The sequence below is a fragment of the Thunnus albacares genome, chromosome 4 (assembly GCF_914725855.1).
Source record: "Thunnus albacares chromosome 4, fThuAlb1.1, whole genome shotgun sequence".
NCBI classification, from domain to species: Eukaryota; Metazoa; Chordata; class Actinopteri; order Scombriformes; family Scombridae; genus Thunnus; species Thunnus albacares.
This window is the reverse complement of record NC_058109.1, coordinates 19,167,339-19,184,990: the sequence shown is the minus strand read 5'-3', so window position 1 is coordinate 19,184,990 and position 17,652 is coordinate 19,167,339. Positions and strand designations below refer to the sequence as shown.

Genomic DNA, 17,652 nt, shown 5'->3' with positions numbered 1-17,652 from the left:
ATGAGAGAAGAATGGCGAGTGGGTGAGTAACAATGAGTAAGGGAAAAATGGAGTTAGTTATCGAGGGGAATAATGGAAATAAGTAGAGGAACATTAGTCACTAATTCATGTTGTATTGATGAGCTTTATTTATTCTGTAGAGCTTGTATCCTTTTACTGCTGCATTGCAAATATAAAATTGAACTTATATACTACTTAATTTCAAAAAACTGCAGTACTCCTTCTCGTGTGGTATATCTTAGAACCCTTCAGCTCTCAGAAGCTTTACATACCGTTGAAAGATTTTACTGTTGTTCATGGTGTGATATCAGACTACTCAAAACGTTGGCCAACAGAGAGGCAAATGCTGAATATTTTATATCGTCTCTATCCGTTTCTGTGAAGTGCTCCTTGTGGCTTGTTTCCACTCTTTGAAGCTGTTGTGTTCAGGCCTCAGCGATGTGTTCGGCTGGAACAAAGGTAGTGTATGAGACAACAGTATTGTAAACTTTCGGTTGTCTTGCTCATTCTGGCCCTCAGGCATTAATGCAAATAGTCGAATAGGGATGGAGGATTTCCACTGTCACAACAACTTAGACCTTGTATTGTCATGCCCGTCATCTTCAAAGACAGTCTCAGCAGCGTCTCTGCATCCACAGTGAGAGGAGGGTGGAAATAAAGGGAGGAATAAAGGAATTAAAATAGAGCATCCTAGCAATTGTGAGTCACTGCTGATGACTTGAGCTACTGCACAACTCCAACCTTGTTCAAACTATCACTGGACTGTTATATTTGCAACTGACTGCGTGCTGACCACCACTCTCGCTCTGTTCGAGGCTAAAATGGACTTTGGAGAATAATGCTAAAGCTACCGACCACTTATCCAAGTCTAAATCTTATATGCTAGTGTCCTCACAAGATAGAAGGTAATACCTCATAATAATTATCACTTGAATAGCAAAAGACACCAAGTGGAGTCTCTTGTGATTTATGCAAAGCCTCGGGCATGACTTAATAAGATTCACAAAAGACTTCAAACTGGAAGACACCTTTTCAAAAGATTTCTTTAGATATTCTCATCCATCAGCAAATGAGAGTCCATTGAGAACAACTTGTGGCTTTGTGTCTAAAGCGCTGCAAATTGCTTGCTTTATCACAAAGTGAATATTGAAGGGGTTTATAAGCTGCCACTCTTCTGTAACAGTAGTTCCTTGTGAAACTCTCTATCGTGAGGAAACAGAAAGAGAGTTGGATTCTCTACGCAGCCTCACTAATGTGACCATATCACAGTGTCACTACTGAACAAGTCAACATGGACAGCGTTAGAATTAACACAGCAGCTATAGGACGATATCAATCATAGAATATGTTGTATATACTCGTGTTGTAGGCACACAAGCTCGCAGTGGAGCTGATGTTTTGAACAGAGTTAGCTTTGTCAACCAGCACAGGTTGGAACCAACAAGCCACAACAAGCCAATCAACATTTATCAGTAGCAGAATATGGTGCCTGTCTCCATCCACAGTAAATGTGTTGGTTTATTTGCTTTAACACACACCATCACACAGCTGGATATATTAACATTTTTTTAAACATATGAATACCAGCTTTACAAAATACACAATATTTTAAGGTTCACTGATGTGTGCAAGTGTCGGAGCCTCTCTTGTTTCTGACACAATAACTTTGTTTGATGATGTTAAAATCCATTTTCCAGTTGAATACAGAGTAAGAGGATTCTTTCAATATCAAATCAAATGGAAGTTTGATTTGATCAGCAGCCATGTTTAGCGTCCTCCAGCAGTGTTGTATCCACAACCACGTTTTAACTGACAATACTAATTCTGAGAGTGTGAATCCAAGTAGTGGCTGGTACAAAGTGTGGACCCATTACACTACTTTGAAAGGGTTTACTGAAAAATAGAGAGCTTTTTAAGTAAACAATTATCATCAAAATCATTTACAAATAAAATATGTACATTTTCCACCATATAAATCTATTATCCTTTTAAAACAGTTGCCTCGTACTGAAATCTGATATGTCAAATATAGCATGTCCCACAGTACAGGGCTAATTATATAATAGATGGCTACTTGACTAGCTGGACACAGTATATATGTATCAGTATCTCTGTAATAGAGATGCTATATGTTTCTTATTGATTTATACCTATGTCCTGTGGAAATGAAACTGAGTAGTTCAGGTTTCAGAGTGAAATCCATCTGGTGCCTTTAATTTTGTAATATTTATAGGTTTAAAGTAGAAATATACTGTATGCATTAGACTTGTTTACATACATGTTTAAATGCACCTTTTGTTTTAAATGACCAAATGCATGTTAAGGGTATCACGCTGAGTGTAAATCCACTATGAAAATTTCTCTTCATCAACTGTTGTTTTCACAAAGTTTCCAGCATGTCACTGACTGAACTTTTGGAAGTAGAAAATGGAAAGATGTAATGACTTTTTTCAGAAGAAAATAGTTTTAGTTTTCAGCTTTATAATTATTCGGCAAGTCAGATTGAACTTTGTCATGCTGTGGCTGCTGGGCCCTCGGCTGTTATACAAGATGTTTGCTGTGTTCAAGTGCTTTTCATAAGCTCCCGTTACCAAGGTTAAAGTGGAACAAAAAGAACTTGACACACATTTAAGAAATTTCTGTCAAAAATAATGAAAAATGAATCTGTTTAAAGATGTGGTGTTTGGTAGATGTTGTTAGCTTTCAGAGCTTGAGCAGCAAATAACTACTTTGTGCTGCAGACACAGTAAATGAAAAGGAATCAACTTAAATCAAGGATGTTACAATATGTACTAAACTAATTATTACAGTGTCTCTGACAGAGTGTCAGACAGAGGTAGATAGGACACTTCTTATTTTCATTATTTGCAGACATTTCATCATTTAGCATCAGACACCCTAAAAAAATAATGAATGACCAGTTGAGAGACTGATAAGGGGAAAATTGACTGTCGAGATACATATATATATATATATATCCTATAATGGTCAAATGCAAATGCAGGAGCTGTGGTGCGTCATATAAGAAACGTCACATGATGTGAGCTACTTCAAAATCACTACAAGTGGTCCTTAAACAATGATCCTGAAGATGGCACACAAACTGTGTATTACAGCCATGTTTTGTTTTATAATGATTGTTGTGGTGTCACTCAGATGGGTGGCAGGCACACCAGTGTGTCTGCTTGCAACTAGACTAACCGCTGTGTCTGTTCTGCTAAAATACTCAGTGTGGCGCATGACAGTTGAGCAGACTTCAGCTTCAGCCACAGCTTAGTCTCTGTATCTTCGACCATGAAACCATGAAACACACTGGGAAGTATGTGTGGATTTAGTCAACTTCATCACCAAGTATAACATTAAAAATTTAATATATTTCTTTCAGAATTTCAAGCATTTTAAGTCATTGTGACACAAAACTTGCAGCATTTTGCCACTGAAGTTAAAATGCCAAGAAAATCCAAAAAAAAAAAAAAAAAGTGTTCTAAATAAGATTACACAGCTTTCACAAGCTTGGATGCTGTATAGTGTCTAAGTTTGGAATCTGAACAACAACACTACACTGCCAATATCTCATAGGTAGCTATTCATCTTGTGTTTCCCACAGCTGTCATAGTGTCATAAATAATACGAAAGCTGCTTTTGCATTATTTGTTTGAGTTGCGACAACCATTTGGTATGTGTAGGCTACACACTATTGCTAAGGGTAAATTAATTATGAGGGCATACTGTTTGAACACTGTGTCTTAGAACATGACTGTGTCAATTATTTTCACCGGTTTTATGAGCTCTAGCTTTGTTTGGGTTTGTAATAGAATTTTGATTTATATTGATTTATGCGGCTTAATGATTTAAAGCCAATGTCAATGGCGTATGTTGAACATGCTGACTTATAACATATGCTGCTACATGATGGAGCAAGCGTAGGTCTTCGCTAATTCAGCTGTTAAACAGAAAACAATGAGACGACAATATAGCAGCGACACACTGAGCACATTGTCGTAAACACAGGAAATATGTGGGGCGCGCAACACAAGGCAGTATTTCTTGCGATTCTGAATGCTTGTCAGTTATGGTCATCAGGTCAGGATGACTGTGCACTTGGTCAAAGCTGTTATGATTAGAGAAGAAAACAACCATTGTGATGCTTTGTGAAATAGTAGAGTAGGGTGACTCCCTTAGCTTCATGGATTCTTATGTATGTTCAGATTTTGCTCTTTGACTGCGATGAATAAAACATAATATGGCCTGAAATAGAGCAAAAAGGCCTAAATGGAATTCACTTCTGAATAAGGTTATATATAGCATATTATGTCCCCATTCATATTAATAGGCTAACTCATAAAATGCTGCACCTCATTTTAATTAAGATGAAAGTCTCCTATCTACAGTTTCAACCACTGTTTCATTGTTTCTTACAAGTTCTTTGTGGGAGAGTATTCTCAGACTGAATGTGGGGCCGTGATCTTAAGAAAACCATTTTAATCAGCCATATGATATACTCTCTCTCTCTGTGTCTCTTTCTCTCACCCTCCCTCTCTCTGTCTCTTTTGCACACTCAGTCTCTCAGCACTCACCATCACTTTATGAGACACCTTAGGGTGGGTACAAAAGATACAAAATCAAGATATAAAAGAATCACGAGGCTACATGGGAGCTATGAACTTCCAACCTGCCCCTCAGTGAATATACAAGATGAACAGTGAATGTTTTTTTCCCTAATAGAAACATGGAGAAGACTATTAAACACTATTAAAGGTATATGATTTTCTAATTACTGTGGCAGACTCCTTGCAACCATTTTCTGTAATAGCAGAAATCACACAATAAGTCAGTGACGAAGGAAGGGTTTGTAGCACAAAGAAAGCTAGACATCTATTTGGATGGCAGGCTAACATACGGGTACAGAGAGACTGTAAACAGGTGTGGCAAATACAAGACGCAGCTGTGCCTTTTGCTTGTGCGTATTCAGGTCTACAACTGTTGAACTGTGTAATTAAGGCAATATCTGATCTTGTTGGACGGCTAATCCCTCCCACACACCCAAACAGAAAAATACAGACCTACAGGCTACTACATGTGACTAAACACTTTTCTTTTTCTTGGAAAAGGCCAATATTTGAATAGCTTCCATTGCTTTGTTATAACCCAACAATGGGGTTTACTAATGTGACAGCCAAATAAGGAAATATTGTCATGTAAGGCTGACATAACACTGTCAATGTCTGCGCTCAGTGTCTGGGTTTCTTATGGAGAGATGCACTCCTCCAGAAGAAATGAAGCCTTTTTTTCTGTGCAGCTGATGGTGGTGAAAAACAATTTCCACTGGCTGCATATTGATTTGGATTGAGATCTGATAAGTGAGGCAGCTATATGGCATATAAATATATATATATATATATATATATATATATATATATATATATATATATATATATATATATATATATATATGCGTTATGGTCCTGTGCTCACAATGACGCCGGTGTTATCTGATGATAGCATTGTCATCAACGCTGACATCAAGATACGGACGTCTCATCACCAGGAGGAAGGTGATTTCTCAGAATGACTTTGAATTCAATGATGTCGAAGCATGTTCAGGAAATGAACCAGTAATGGAGCCCACCATGCTTCAACGTGAGATCCAATACACTTTGCATCATTGATATCCTCTATTTCTTTATCAACTGAAGCTGTGAGAATATTAATATTTCTGAAATTCATCCCTAAGTGTTTACATTTACTTGGCACTGCCTCACTATGAGGAAAAAACGTCGCTCGTTCATTCATGATATTTAGCTAGTGATGCCTCAACACAGACAGCGTGAAAACGGGCGTAGAAATCCCTTATTGTAACGTTTGAAAGCCATATTATTTATATTATTGATTCTACATCGAAAGCGTTGCATATTAGATTTGAGTTCGACCCAAATTAACGTTGACTAATGGGGTGGTGCTGCCAGAAAAAAAAGCGAAAATGGGTCTCAAAAGGGGGTGGTGAATTGTGTTGACAAGGATATTGAAATAAATAATTAAGAACCCATTCAAGTCTATCTCCACGCAGTCGGATGATCCTATAGCTATCTACGCTCCACATCGCACAGATGTACGGAACACGGCACGCTGCCTCCCTGATTTCTCTCCACAGCTCGGCGGAGAAGCGTCCTAGCTATCGCGGCTACCTGTTAATCCCCGGCCCGGGTCCAGCCCCACTTCCTCCGGCTGGCGCTCCATTGCTCGGCTTGATGAGCTGTCCAGAGTCCGGTGGTGCTGAAATGGAAGCCGGAGCCCCCGCTGCAGGGACGGCGGGGCCGGGCTGTCCCGCCTGTCCCTCCCCTTCCATACTCGCCTCGTTCCCCATCGCCTCGGGATAGGTGTCGACGCGGAGAAACGCTGTTGTAGACGGTTCTACAGCTGTGACAAAAACTCAAATGAAACTCAGCGCTGCTCCCCTTCCGCCATCATCACCTACAATTCAGCATCCCCGCACGGAGCACGCGCGTTGACGGAGAGGGTGAGGGAGCGCGCTGACGCAAAGGGTGGGAACTGGAGTGCCTCGTACGTGCGCGCTCACAGCGCTCGGTTATCTCGAGTCACCACGCAAATACCTCTGAGCCCTGAGCGGCACATGACTGGAGACCACTGGGACCTCTCAGATTCAGTTCACGGCTATCTAGGATGCACAGTGGTTCTCAAAGCGGGGTCCGGGGATCCCCAGGGGTCCTTGAGGGGTTTCCAAGGGGTCCCCAGCAAAAAGGGGAATAATTTATTTTCACTATAATTCCATCCATATGTAACACAGTGACAGAATGTATTACTATTTTGGTCATGGGTTTCATAAAAGCAAAAATCTTATCAGATCTTATCAGGTCCGTGGTCTAATCTGTGTCAATTTCGGGGTCCTTGACGTGGAAAAGTTTGAAAACCACTGACCTAAATAATGGGTCTTGCCAGAAACATAATCGGCTTCATGTTTGAAATGTGAGTCTTTCATCATGTTTGACTACATTTTGCTTTTTCTTTCCTGTGGGACTTTGGATCATGATGATTTTAATTTATCACAATATTTTCTAGAACTGAAACAATTGTTCAATTAATCCACTGGTCAACCCCCTGAAAATAAATCAACAACTAGGCTATATTTTGATAGCTGATTAGGCTAATAATGTAAGTCTTTTAAGCAATAAGCAAAAATGTACAAATGTACTGGTTAACTTGCTATACTTACAGACGTAAGTATATGCTGGTTTCTAAGTCTGTTGTATTAAACTGAATGCTTGTGTGCATTTTTTTTTTATTTTCTAACATTTGTAGACCAAATGGCTGATAAACTAACCAAGAAAATATTATCAATAATTAAAATAACTGTTAATATTGATTTCCACATGGTTTGCTGGACTATGCATATGCATTCATGTAAATTATGAATATTTTTTTAAACAAGTCACAATGTCAGTATCACACCATAACCATAATGAAATGTCCTTAGCATGTTTTACAATTATTATATGGTTTTAGGCTATGTGATGAAGCCAGCTGCAGATCTTGCTCTAACCAAATTACAGGCAAACTGTGGTGACATAACAGTGCAGCATGGATTTGTTTGATTCAAACATCTGCTGCACAGAAAATGTGTGGCTGAGGGGTATTTTTCTTTTCTTTTCTTTTTTCTTTTTTTTTTTTTAGCTCCGACTCCCAAATACTGTGTGTAGATTCCTGCTGCCAGAGAGCCAGTGTCATTACACAAGATCATTATACAGTATCAGAGCTCAGACATCCTGGGGTAAAGACTGGCAATGTCTGAGGAGAAATAAAATAAAATCTTAATTAATTCATTAAAATTCAAACTGTACATGAACCTTGCAAAATTGCAAACTTAATATTTCCCTGCCAGTGGCATGATCGAGGATATAACTCAAGTTAAGATCTCACATTTTACCTATCGCTCAAATTAATGTGGACTGTTTCATTCTACAAAGTAGAACATTTACAGCATTTCACCACAAATGACATACATTTATAATGACTAAAAATAAAAAGCCAATATAATTGTCTAAAACACATAAACCATCAAATAAAAACTAAGGAAAAATGGGAGTGGTCCGGCAAATTCAAAATACCAGTTCAATAATCATTAAGAATACTACATCAAAGGGAAAGGGAATAGTATCTCCTGACAGCAAAGTAGGGAAATAATTCTGAGATGGTCCCACTCCTCTCTGAATGATTGCTCTCCCTAGTGTACACTAACTGTCACTACACTAAAAGACTCTATTTAATAAACCTAATAAAGCTGATAAGATTTGTAACTTCCTATTTGTAACTTTTGTTAACATGCTGTACTATAAGGTTGAATCCTACATCAAACTAATGCAGTACTGTCATTCGAAAACACTGAAATCCTGAGTCAGGCACTTAAAAAAAAAAAAAAAACATATAAAGAAATCTGGATTATAAGCAAGACATTTTAAATGACTTTATTGTAGTACGAATTGGCAAGCACAAAGAACAAGTGAGCTCAGTGTACGGATGTGATGCTGAGCTAATTAACAGATACATATGTACAAAACACACGACTGCACAAGTGCAACTTCATTTTCGCTCCATTCTGAGATCCATTTCAGGTACAAAAATAACACGAGAGATTGTTTTTCATGTGCAGGATCTCAAGAGAAATACACATACAGCTAGAGACCCTTGATAGGCATTCCAATGAAAAGACGCATCGTGACTTCTTTGAGTTTAAAATCGTTCATGAGGAATGTCGTTATGCATGTTATACAGTGAATTATATAGCAGTAGTGAATATATATAAACTGAAATGATGTGCATGAATAGAACACATGGCCTGTTTTTGTCCAAACATTCAATACTTCATTGGCACCGGGAAAACATCAGTGAGGGATACAGTTGAGGAAATATTGACTTTTGGTTATCAAATTGTAATTTTGTGACATACAGATCCATATTCCAACAAATGACTGTACTGTACTAACCAGAAGACTGTAGAGAAGATCTATTAATAAGATTAAAACCCTTGCAAGACGAAAAAGCATTCAGGTTCATCATTGGGGCCTTTTTCATATTTACAAACTGTAGACAGAAGTGGCACAAGAAAGAAGAAAAATTTACATTGATACTAAAATGGTAGTACATATATACATAAGTGATAAAAGAGCTGACCAAACAGGGTCAGTTTCATGAAGAAGAGGAGGCTTTGACTAAAATACAACACTAAACTGCCTGTATGAGAGAGTTTCAGGAGTGCAGCAGTTTCTTTTTTTTTTTTTTTTGATTGCTTGGTGCTCACAGAAGTTATGATTGTTTTACAATTACTGGCGTTTGGCCTTGTAAGGTCGGGAGCGTTTCCTGCGATCAGGTTTCCTCTGTTTGTGCAAGCGGCCGATACTCACTCCCTGCCGACGACGTACTGAAATGTTCTGCTCCACGAGGCTGGCCAGCATGCCTGCAGAAGATACAAGGTCAGAATTAACAAAGGAACAAAGAAATGATGAAAATACCAACAAAGCAAGTGAGGTTTTTTTTTGTGTCTGATGGTTTAAAATGTTAATGCAGAGTTATGCAAGTGTATGCAATAATGTCATATCTGCTGTTAATAGAAAAAAGTGCTTCTGTATGCATTTCTGATTGGATGGGTATTTTAATTGTTAATATTCACAGCCCTATATTAAAATTTGAGAAAAAAAAACTCTAATTGTTCTGTTAATTGTCTTGTCATAAACAATTATTCATATTCAAACAGTTACACATATTCCTATGGGGATTAATGAGACTTTTTGTTTTGGGGATGCTCACTACTGTGCACTTTCCCCCCCCTTCAGTGCAATACTTACCTCTGACGTTCAGCACGAAGTATCCATAAATATGAGGTGATGTGAGTAACTTCAGATGTGTACAATGTTTGGACACCACCAGAAAGCAGGAATTTATAGGTAACTTACAAAAGTTTCAAATGTTGCTTTGATGAGAGGGGATCAAGTTAAAATAGTAAATAAAAGAAGAGGAGATGGTGATCTTAACTTACCTTCTTGGGCCAGCATTGATATAAAGGTGCAGATGAACTCATCATAATTATGGGTCCTCCTCTGATCATCAATCTGAACAAATGAAAACAAAAGATTTTGATTGAAAGCTAATAAAAACGTCTCACACGAGGTTATTTGATTGGTTCTAGGTAAACAAAACCTACTTTGTATTTCTTTCTCTTCTCTACTTCCTCCTTTAGATACACCTCATAACTGGCAATGTCCGCCTCCACGCACTTGAGCAGTGCGAGCAACTCCTGCAGGAGACAGAATAAGATGAACCGCTCTGTGTGTTTGCTTATTATATATTTTTAGCACACAGCTCCCTAATTGGCAGCACAATTACTGTAATACAAAAAAAAAAAATCTTGGCAGACCGATGAGCAGAGTAAGGCACCGTACTACAGTAGATTATAACACCAGGAATTTTCTGGACTTACTTTAGGTGAGTACTTATCCCCAGGGAGCTTGCTGTCTGCAGCAGTTTCCGTAGCGTTAAGCTTTTCCTTGCTGGGTTTCACCTCTGCTCCATCTTTGCTCTCCTCTTCTTTCACGTCCACAGATGGTCCCTCGTCTCCCTCGTTCACTCCTTCTTTCTCCGCTGCTGCGAGGCCTGCTTGCTCTTTGTCTTTTATCTTCTCAGGAGTGCAAGGCTGCTTGGTGCCATCAGCAGCTAAATCTGCTGAACAGACAACAGAAAGTCTATCAATACTACAAGACACTAACAATTTATTATCAAAATAAAAATGTATGTAATATCATTCCAAACAGTTTACTTTTACCGTCTAAAATGGTTAATATTCTAAATGTGAGGTGATAGGGTCAGATCGTTACTTCAGCAGGGGCTTTTAAACCACATTTGTAAATAAAATGGATGAAAGTAACCATCTTGTGTATTCACCAGATGGTGGAAGAGCGTAGATGACTCCATCCTCCTGCAGGTGTAGCAAGGCCACGCTGACAGAGGGACCCAGTTCTCTGACAGCACGGTTATGTCTGGAGTCTAGCCTCAGCATCTCATCTTCTCCAAACAGCACGCGAGACAGATGGGATGCCACTGGACTGGACGGACGCGTGGCAGCCTGGGAGCGTGCGGGCGAGCGCAGTGGGGAGTTGAAGGCGCTGCCGATCTCAGATGCTGTGTCGGTGCTTTCGTTGCTGGGTGTGGGGGAAGGCTGTGAAGCAGATGTGATACAAATGCCCCCAGTGCGGCCTTCTGTGCGTACAGAAAGAGGTGTGTTTAAGGCATCTTTCCTTTGGACCTCCTTCTTCAGTTTCTCAGCCAGGACACTCAGGGCAATCTGGCTCTCCATTCCAGTCCCTACACGTCCTGTTCGTGATCGCAGACTTGCCTTTCGCCTAAATCTTTAAAAAAAGAAAAGTAAATGAGAAACTGCCAACGCTCAAGCTTGAAAATTGCCTAACATAAATCTATAAAAGCAACAATTACGCTTTTATTCAAAATAGGACACATTTTACAACACTGACCTGCTTGATGTGCCTGCAGAACCAGTTACATCCTCATCCTCGTCCTCATAGTCATCTTCGTCATCAGAGTATGGCGGTTGGGGAGGCCCTGGCATCCGAGAGCGACCAACTCCAGCAGCAAGATCCTCCTCTTCCTGCCAATCAGAGAATCTCCAATAAACCCTCACAGAAAAATTGTTTATTTTATGGTCCAAAGATAAATTGGGCTGCTTAAAAAAAAAAATAGTATCTGAGAAAAAGAAAGACAATTAAAATCTTCTTTGAATCAGTTTTACAGAACAGTGTTAGAGATTGATGGAGATCAGAGCGAGATCTGTTCTACTTGCTGGAAGAGTTGAATAAGTAACGTTTCCATTAATCTAACACTGGAGTCTGTTTAGATCAAATGTATTTTCATGGTAACAAAATGAACATAATCCAAAATGTTGACAAAAGGCAAACATCAAGACAAAACACCATTTGATTCTACTTATCTTTACCCAAACTACAGAACAGTTTCTTAAAAAGCCTGCTATTTAATATGTACTCTGTATTTGTTATGGACGACACTGTCAAATACATACAGTATCTCTAAAACCTGAACAGAATCCTGACAGGAGAAACAATAAGTTGATTAAATTATTAGTTCATTGACAGAACATGAATCTACAACTTGATTCCAGTTCTAATTCAATTCTACTAAATAAATTAACTATTTAAAAAAAAAAAAAAGTAAGCAAAAATGCCCCAAATTTGTTAATTCCAGCTTCAGAATCATAAAGATTTACCGGTTTTCTTTTCCTCAAATATCTATCAATAATATCTATCTGAAAAAAAATCATTACTTGCAGCCCTGAACAAAACACTAATCATACATTACAACTAAAGCATCTGAAGTTATTTAGAGGCCAAAACTGGAGAAGAATCTGGTTCATATCGGTAAAAGTGTCCTTTCTGAGCCAGGACCTATACACTCCTCCTCCCATCTTACCTGCATTGGAGACTTAGCATAGTTGTGGTTGTCTAGGAAGGCAGGCAGGCGTTGAACGATGGGGTTGGTACTGGTGACTTGCTGGGAGCCTCCTCCTGCAGGGACTGGTGGTTTGCCCATGACCTTGGTGTTTCCTGAAGGACATGGGGCATCTTTAGACTGACCTCCTGACTCATCCACTGAATCTAAAAATAGAAGTCAGTGTATTTAAATACATCAGTTAAATGTTTGTGATAAGTTCCGTCACAATTTACAAGATATATTAAAAAATAAATAAATAAAAAGACTGGAGGATAAAAGCTGACTGAAGCACCTGAAGAAGCCTGATCTCTTTGGGATGTAACTGGCTCCGCATCTGCCTCCTTCTTGATTGCAGTGGTGCTATCATCAGGAGAGGAAGAGTCTTGCTGCTTCTTATCATGGACAAGCTCGGGCTGGGTGAGCCGGATCATCTGAAGACATGAAGATACAAAATACTTTAGTTAGCCCCTCAAAAAACTTTGTCAGGAGACATGATTAAGGGAGGCATGCTTGGATAAATTTCGACTCCATCTAATTTCCCTTAAAAATACTTTTGAAAAAAGTATAAAACACTCTTTGAATCATTAGGAGTATTAATAGACACCACAAAAGTGGCAAAAGTTATGACAATTCTATCAAATCTATTTTTTTAAATGAGGTTAAACAAAGTGACAGTTCAGAGTCATCTGCAGCTTGCTCACATATTCTCTCTTGCTCACATCATTTTATCATCTAAACACACAGCTTCCAGGTGTGAGTTGAAAACACTAAAGAGCTGTGGGATTGTGATCTGCCTGTGATGAGACTTCTATTAGTTCCTGACCTTCTGTAGACCCTCCAGAACAGTCTGTCGATTCCTCTTTAAAATATCCAGTTTGGACTCGTACTTCATCCTGCGGTCAGGCACCACTGCCATCAGGTTGAAGCGGATGTCATGGTATGGCTCACTGAGAAAGAGAGGAGCAGTAGCATGAGAATGAAGCTTTGGGAAGGTTGTAGAGAAGTTGAACCTCTTCTACTTACGAACTGGTTCAAGACTCACCCGGCAGTGGCCAGTCCAATCCTTTCCATGATAACCCGCCGAGCTTTATCAGTCCATTCCTCCTCCTCTCCCCAGGGCCCTAAAATATAGTGTAATATTATAGTTTGTTTGTTTCACAACAGGAGAAATGAATAAAACATCACTAAATGCATTTATATAGCTCCAAGGAAAGAAATCCCTTAGAATAATGCTTTATTGTATAAACGTGTTTAGATAACAGTCAGATTGCTTGGTCCTTTCTGGAAGAACACTCTAACGTTGTTTAGGGGCCTTGAGAACAAAAGGTCCCTTTTTGATTTTAACTTGGACTAAACACCCAATGAGTCCATGACTGAAGAGTTCAGGCTATGCACTGTAGGGGACAGTTAATGGATTACAATCACATTAAACATAAACAAACTCTTGAGCTCAGTAACCAGAATGATTGTGACAAAGTAGTAAAAGTAAGAGCAGGACTCTCTTCTGCACCAGTATGTACTCTTACCATGGTCAATGGGGTAAGCCTTGAGTCCATCGAGCTCAAAGAGGCGGTCTTTGATGGGCACATAGCTGACAAAGTGGAAGGCTTCCATGGTCCGCACTGCACTGATCCCATTCTGTTTCTCCGGCAGGTGCCTGGGCTCCGGTCTCCATAGAAACACAGAGTGAGAGCTTGAGAAACTGATCAATGCACAAAGCCTGACATCTCCTTGAGGATGACAGACCAATCACACAAGATTTTTTTTTTTTTTTCACAGAATCAGAGACACCTCGAAATGTAAAAGGGAACCACTGACTGAAACTTACCTGGCATGGCTGTTGTGTGCTCTGGCAAGCTCAGGGGCATTTCCTATTGCATAACCTTTACTCTGAAAAAAAAACATGAAAATTTAAAGTTAAACATGACAGCAGGGGAGGAGGACGAGGGAGGGAGGGAGGGAGAGAGAGAGAGAGAGAGAGAGAGAGATAGCATAAAAGTGAGCAATTCAGATCAAGGGCGCTTTCCATGCAGCTAATTATACTTTCTCCCATCCTCACTCCTCTGTCTTCTGGCTCATGACCCGGAGATTGATAAATCTGTCCTTCATCATCTAGGATGTTCCAAGAGGAGCTTGGAGTTAGGAACCACATCGATGTCCCATGAAGAAGTTCTTCTTAAAATCGGACAGCAACACCCCATTTGATCAGAATCTGTTTATTGATTGATCAGCTGATCTGATGGGACGATGAAGAAGCTGCTGAACTGTAAATCACATTACTGTAATATTAACATTGCATGACTGTAATGCTGTAGATCAGGGTATTTACCAATGGAAACTCCACAACCAACAGCTTGATAGTTATTCATATTTATTCATAAATTAAGAATATTACATCCTTGTAAAATCTGAATCATTGCAACTTTTTCTCCTTTTTCTTCAGAAGCTCAAATACTTTTCTTTTCTTTTTCTTTTATTCTTGTACATTCCAAGGCCATCTTGGCTCTTCCAGGAAAAACATACAGCTATATAGTAATATACAGCTGCAGTTATTATTATCAACCCTATAATTTCAGCCTGAGCCTGAAAAGGATGTCAGACTTTCTGTTGCTGCAGCCTCTCACAAACTAATTATGCAGTAAATTTTATTTTAAATTTAGCTGTTTTTATGGTTCCCTCACATCCACTCTGTTATTTCAATAATACGCATTTCAATTTTGTTAATTTGTGTTATTTCTATCAGTCACATCCTGTGATACTGCAATAGATTTAAAATTAGTATTGGAGTAGCAGTCATCAGGCCCCAAGTGTTTGTCTTTTAAACTTAAAAAAAGTTACTGTTATGTATTTCTACACATTTGACAGTTGAGATTCTGTGCGTCATGAGTAATTGCCATCTCCTAAAAATGTAGCTAGAGGAGGTGAGGATGTCTCGTTTGGTAAATACAATTTCTCTACCATCAAGTCTCTTCCTCGCTTCTCTTTCTCTCTCTCCCATCCCTGCAGGGAAGGACTAAGGTGTGAGGAAGAGACACGAGGGAGGTGAGGAGCCACGTTAGCAAATGGAAAGCAACCCAAGAAGGTCACAGCTAATACAAATGGAGAAATATCCTGATTTAAAATTATGTTTAAAGTACTATAACTAGCTGGATAAGCTTGAAAATCTATTACCATTTTTTTGTAGATGTCCAATGTCCGCTCTCATACGTTTAATATAAAAATAAATACTGATTTCCTAACTGATTTTCACTCTCTCTTCATAAATCCTATATAGGTTTTGTCAAATTCCTATGATCTCTCAACACTTTGCAGCTAAAGGAAAAACTAATCTGAGAGCTGATTGTCAAATGAAAACTGTGAACAAAAAACACAGTATTATATTACACTAGAAATAACAGACATACACGAATGAGTGTGAGGTCATCTTACCTCGGGACTAAAGCCTTTTGTGAAAGCCTTCATGCGACTAAGGGTGGTGCCGAGCTCAACGCCACTGCAGTTCAGAAGCACACTCAGCAACGCGTGGGTGGCACATGAATTTGGTATCAGCTAGATAGAAAAATGACAGAGTAAACACCCAACAAGTCAGAGCAAGAAGAAAGAACTGCATGAATCATGTTTTTTTATCTGCTCAAGAGCAACGTTACATCGGTGACAGCACTAAGCTTTGAAATTTTACAGTTCATAAATGATGTATAATTTTTATGACTTCAAAAAAATAAACCAGTTTGTACAGTGATCACTAAGACGTCAATAATTACAATAACTACCAACATCTATGATCACTTATAGCTTACCTGATGAGCAAAGAACATATCATTTACAATTTCCTCATCAATGACAGAGGTTTCATCCACCAAAGTGTTAACTTTCCTCCTGGATCGACGTTCCTCAATCCACTTGAACAGGAAGATGAAGCCATAGACAGGGCTGAAACATAAAATCAAGTACAAATACTTTTCACATGTTGTTGCTAAAGTACAAAAAAGAACAGGAGACAGACGCTTCATTATAAAATGGACAACTATGGTAGATTCCCTACTTATACTCAGGCGTGAAATTGTAAAGAAACTGTAGTGAAATTCTTAATGTACAGTTCCAGTCAAAAGTTTGGACACACTTTCTCATTCAAGTGAATGGGAAGGTGTGTCCACACTTTTGATCAGTAGCTATTGTACATGCATCTATTCCTCACCAGACAGATTTAAAGTTACATACCTTTGACACTTGCTTTGTAGATCATATATTTCCTCTACTTGGACACCTTTGACTCCTACAGAACGCACCAAAAAAAAAAGTTTTCTTTTGCCACGATTACTTTCATCTTCACATACATACAAGATTCAAATGGTGATACTTTGGCAGTATAGTGTCTTTTTTTCCACATTGCAGCTTTATTGAAGGTTTCTATATATGAAATACTCACCAAAATCTTCCACCAGTAGAGTGAACAGCCCTGAAATAGTAAAACATTTAATTCAGGGTTCAGTAACTAACACGAAACGTTACTCATCTACAGTAGTGGAGAGTGTGTTGTCTTCTGTAAGATGATGGAGCGAGTAACCATCATCTCGCAGAAGACAATGCACTTTAACATTCAAGTTAACCATGGTTTTGTTATGTTCTGTTGCGTTAAAGTTGCTTTACGAGTTTAAAAAGTCAAGCTGCTTAAGAAGCTAAACTGTCCATCTGGCTTTATACAGAAGCTAACGTTAGTTAGCTGTGCTGTCTGTCGAAATTTCTCACCTGGGTCACTCTCGAGCTCCAACCAGCCTTTGTTCATGTTTGCATTTGTGCGCAGTTGACTAATATTTAAGATGTTTTCCAGTCCATGTCCGAAAGAGGGGTAATAATCTTTAACGACAACGCTGTATCCATTCACGACACAACCGTGCAGGGCTCAAGATAAACACAATAGACAGAACTGGCCGCCTGCAATCTACGTCATCAAGAAACGACGAGTGGTAACAAAAAAAAAAGAAAAAAAAAGAAAAATAGTTCAACCCGCGACTTCTTGTAGTCTGAACAAGAGCAAAATAAGTGAATTAAAGAAGTATGTCAAACGTATTTTTGATCATTTATATAATTGTCATAACGTCTATGTCATCCATCGATTTATGATTT

General features: G+C 38.9%; 2 protein-coding genes across 9 annotated transcripts in view; both read right to left on the bottom strand.

The window, feature by feature from the left end:
* The window catches only part of bsnb (bassoon (presynaptic cytomatrix protein) b), a 67,548-nt gene extending 61,031 nt beyond the window's left edge, over positions 1-6,517 (bottom strand). For all 6 annotated transcript variants that reach the window (XM_044347836.1, XM_044347837.1, XM_044347833.1 and 3 more), the window contains exon 1: positions 6,186-6,517. In XM_044347836.1, coding sequence (XP_044203771.1) covers positions 6,186-6,364 — 179 coding nt within the window. In that variant the 5' untranslated portion in view covers positions 6,365-6,517. The remainder of the gene's footprint in view (positions 1-6,185) is intronic.
* A 1,937-nt stretch (positions 6,518-8,454) lies between these two features.
* Positions 8,455-17,481, bottom strand: bap1 (BRCA1 associated protein-1 (ubiquitin carboxy-terminal hydrolase)). 3 transcript variants are annotated; one of them, XM_044347859.1, is made up of 17 exons: positions 17,275-17,481; positions 16,955-16,984; positions 16,747-16,801; positions 16,326-16,458; positions 15,958-16,077; positions 14,357-14,418; positions 14,055-14,197; positions 13,571-13,649; positions 13,352-13,475; positions 12,821-12,959; positions 12,508-12,641; positions 11,538-11,671; positions 10,951-11,414; positions 10,490-10,731; positions 10,214-10,306; positions 10,049-10,121; positions 8,455-9,469 (listed from the first exon to the last, which is right to left on the bottom strand). In XM_044347859.1, exons 1-17 carry the CDS (start codon positions 17,309-17,311, stop codon positions 9,336-9,338), a joined length of 2,196 nt encoding a protein of 731 aa, XP_044203794.1. In that variant the 5' UTR covers positions 17,312-17,481; the 3' UTR covers positions 8,455-9,335. The 3 variants fall into 3 exon arrangements, with proteins under 3 accessions (XP_044203794.1, XP_044203792.1, XP_044203793.1); XM_044347857.1 differs by having other exon boundaries at positions 12,508-12,692; positions 17,275-17,480; XM_044347858.1 differs by having other exon boundaries at positions 10,490-10,728; positions 12,508-12,692; positions 17,275-17,480.
* Positions 17,482-17,652: the final 171 nt, after the last annotated feature.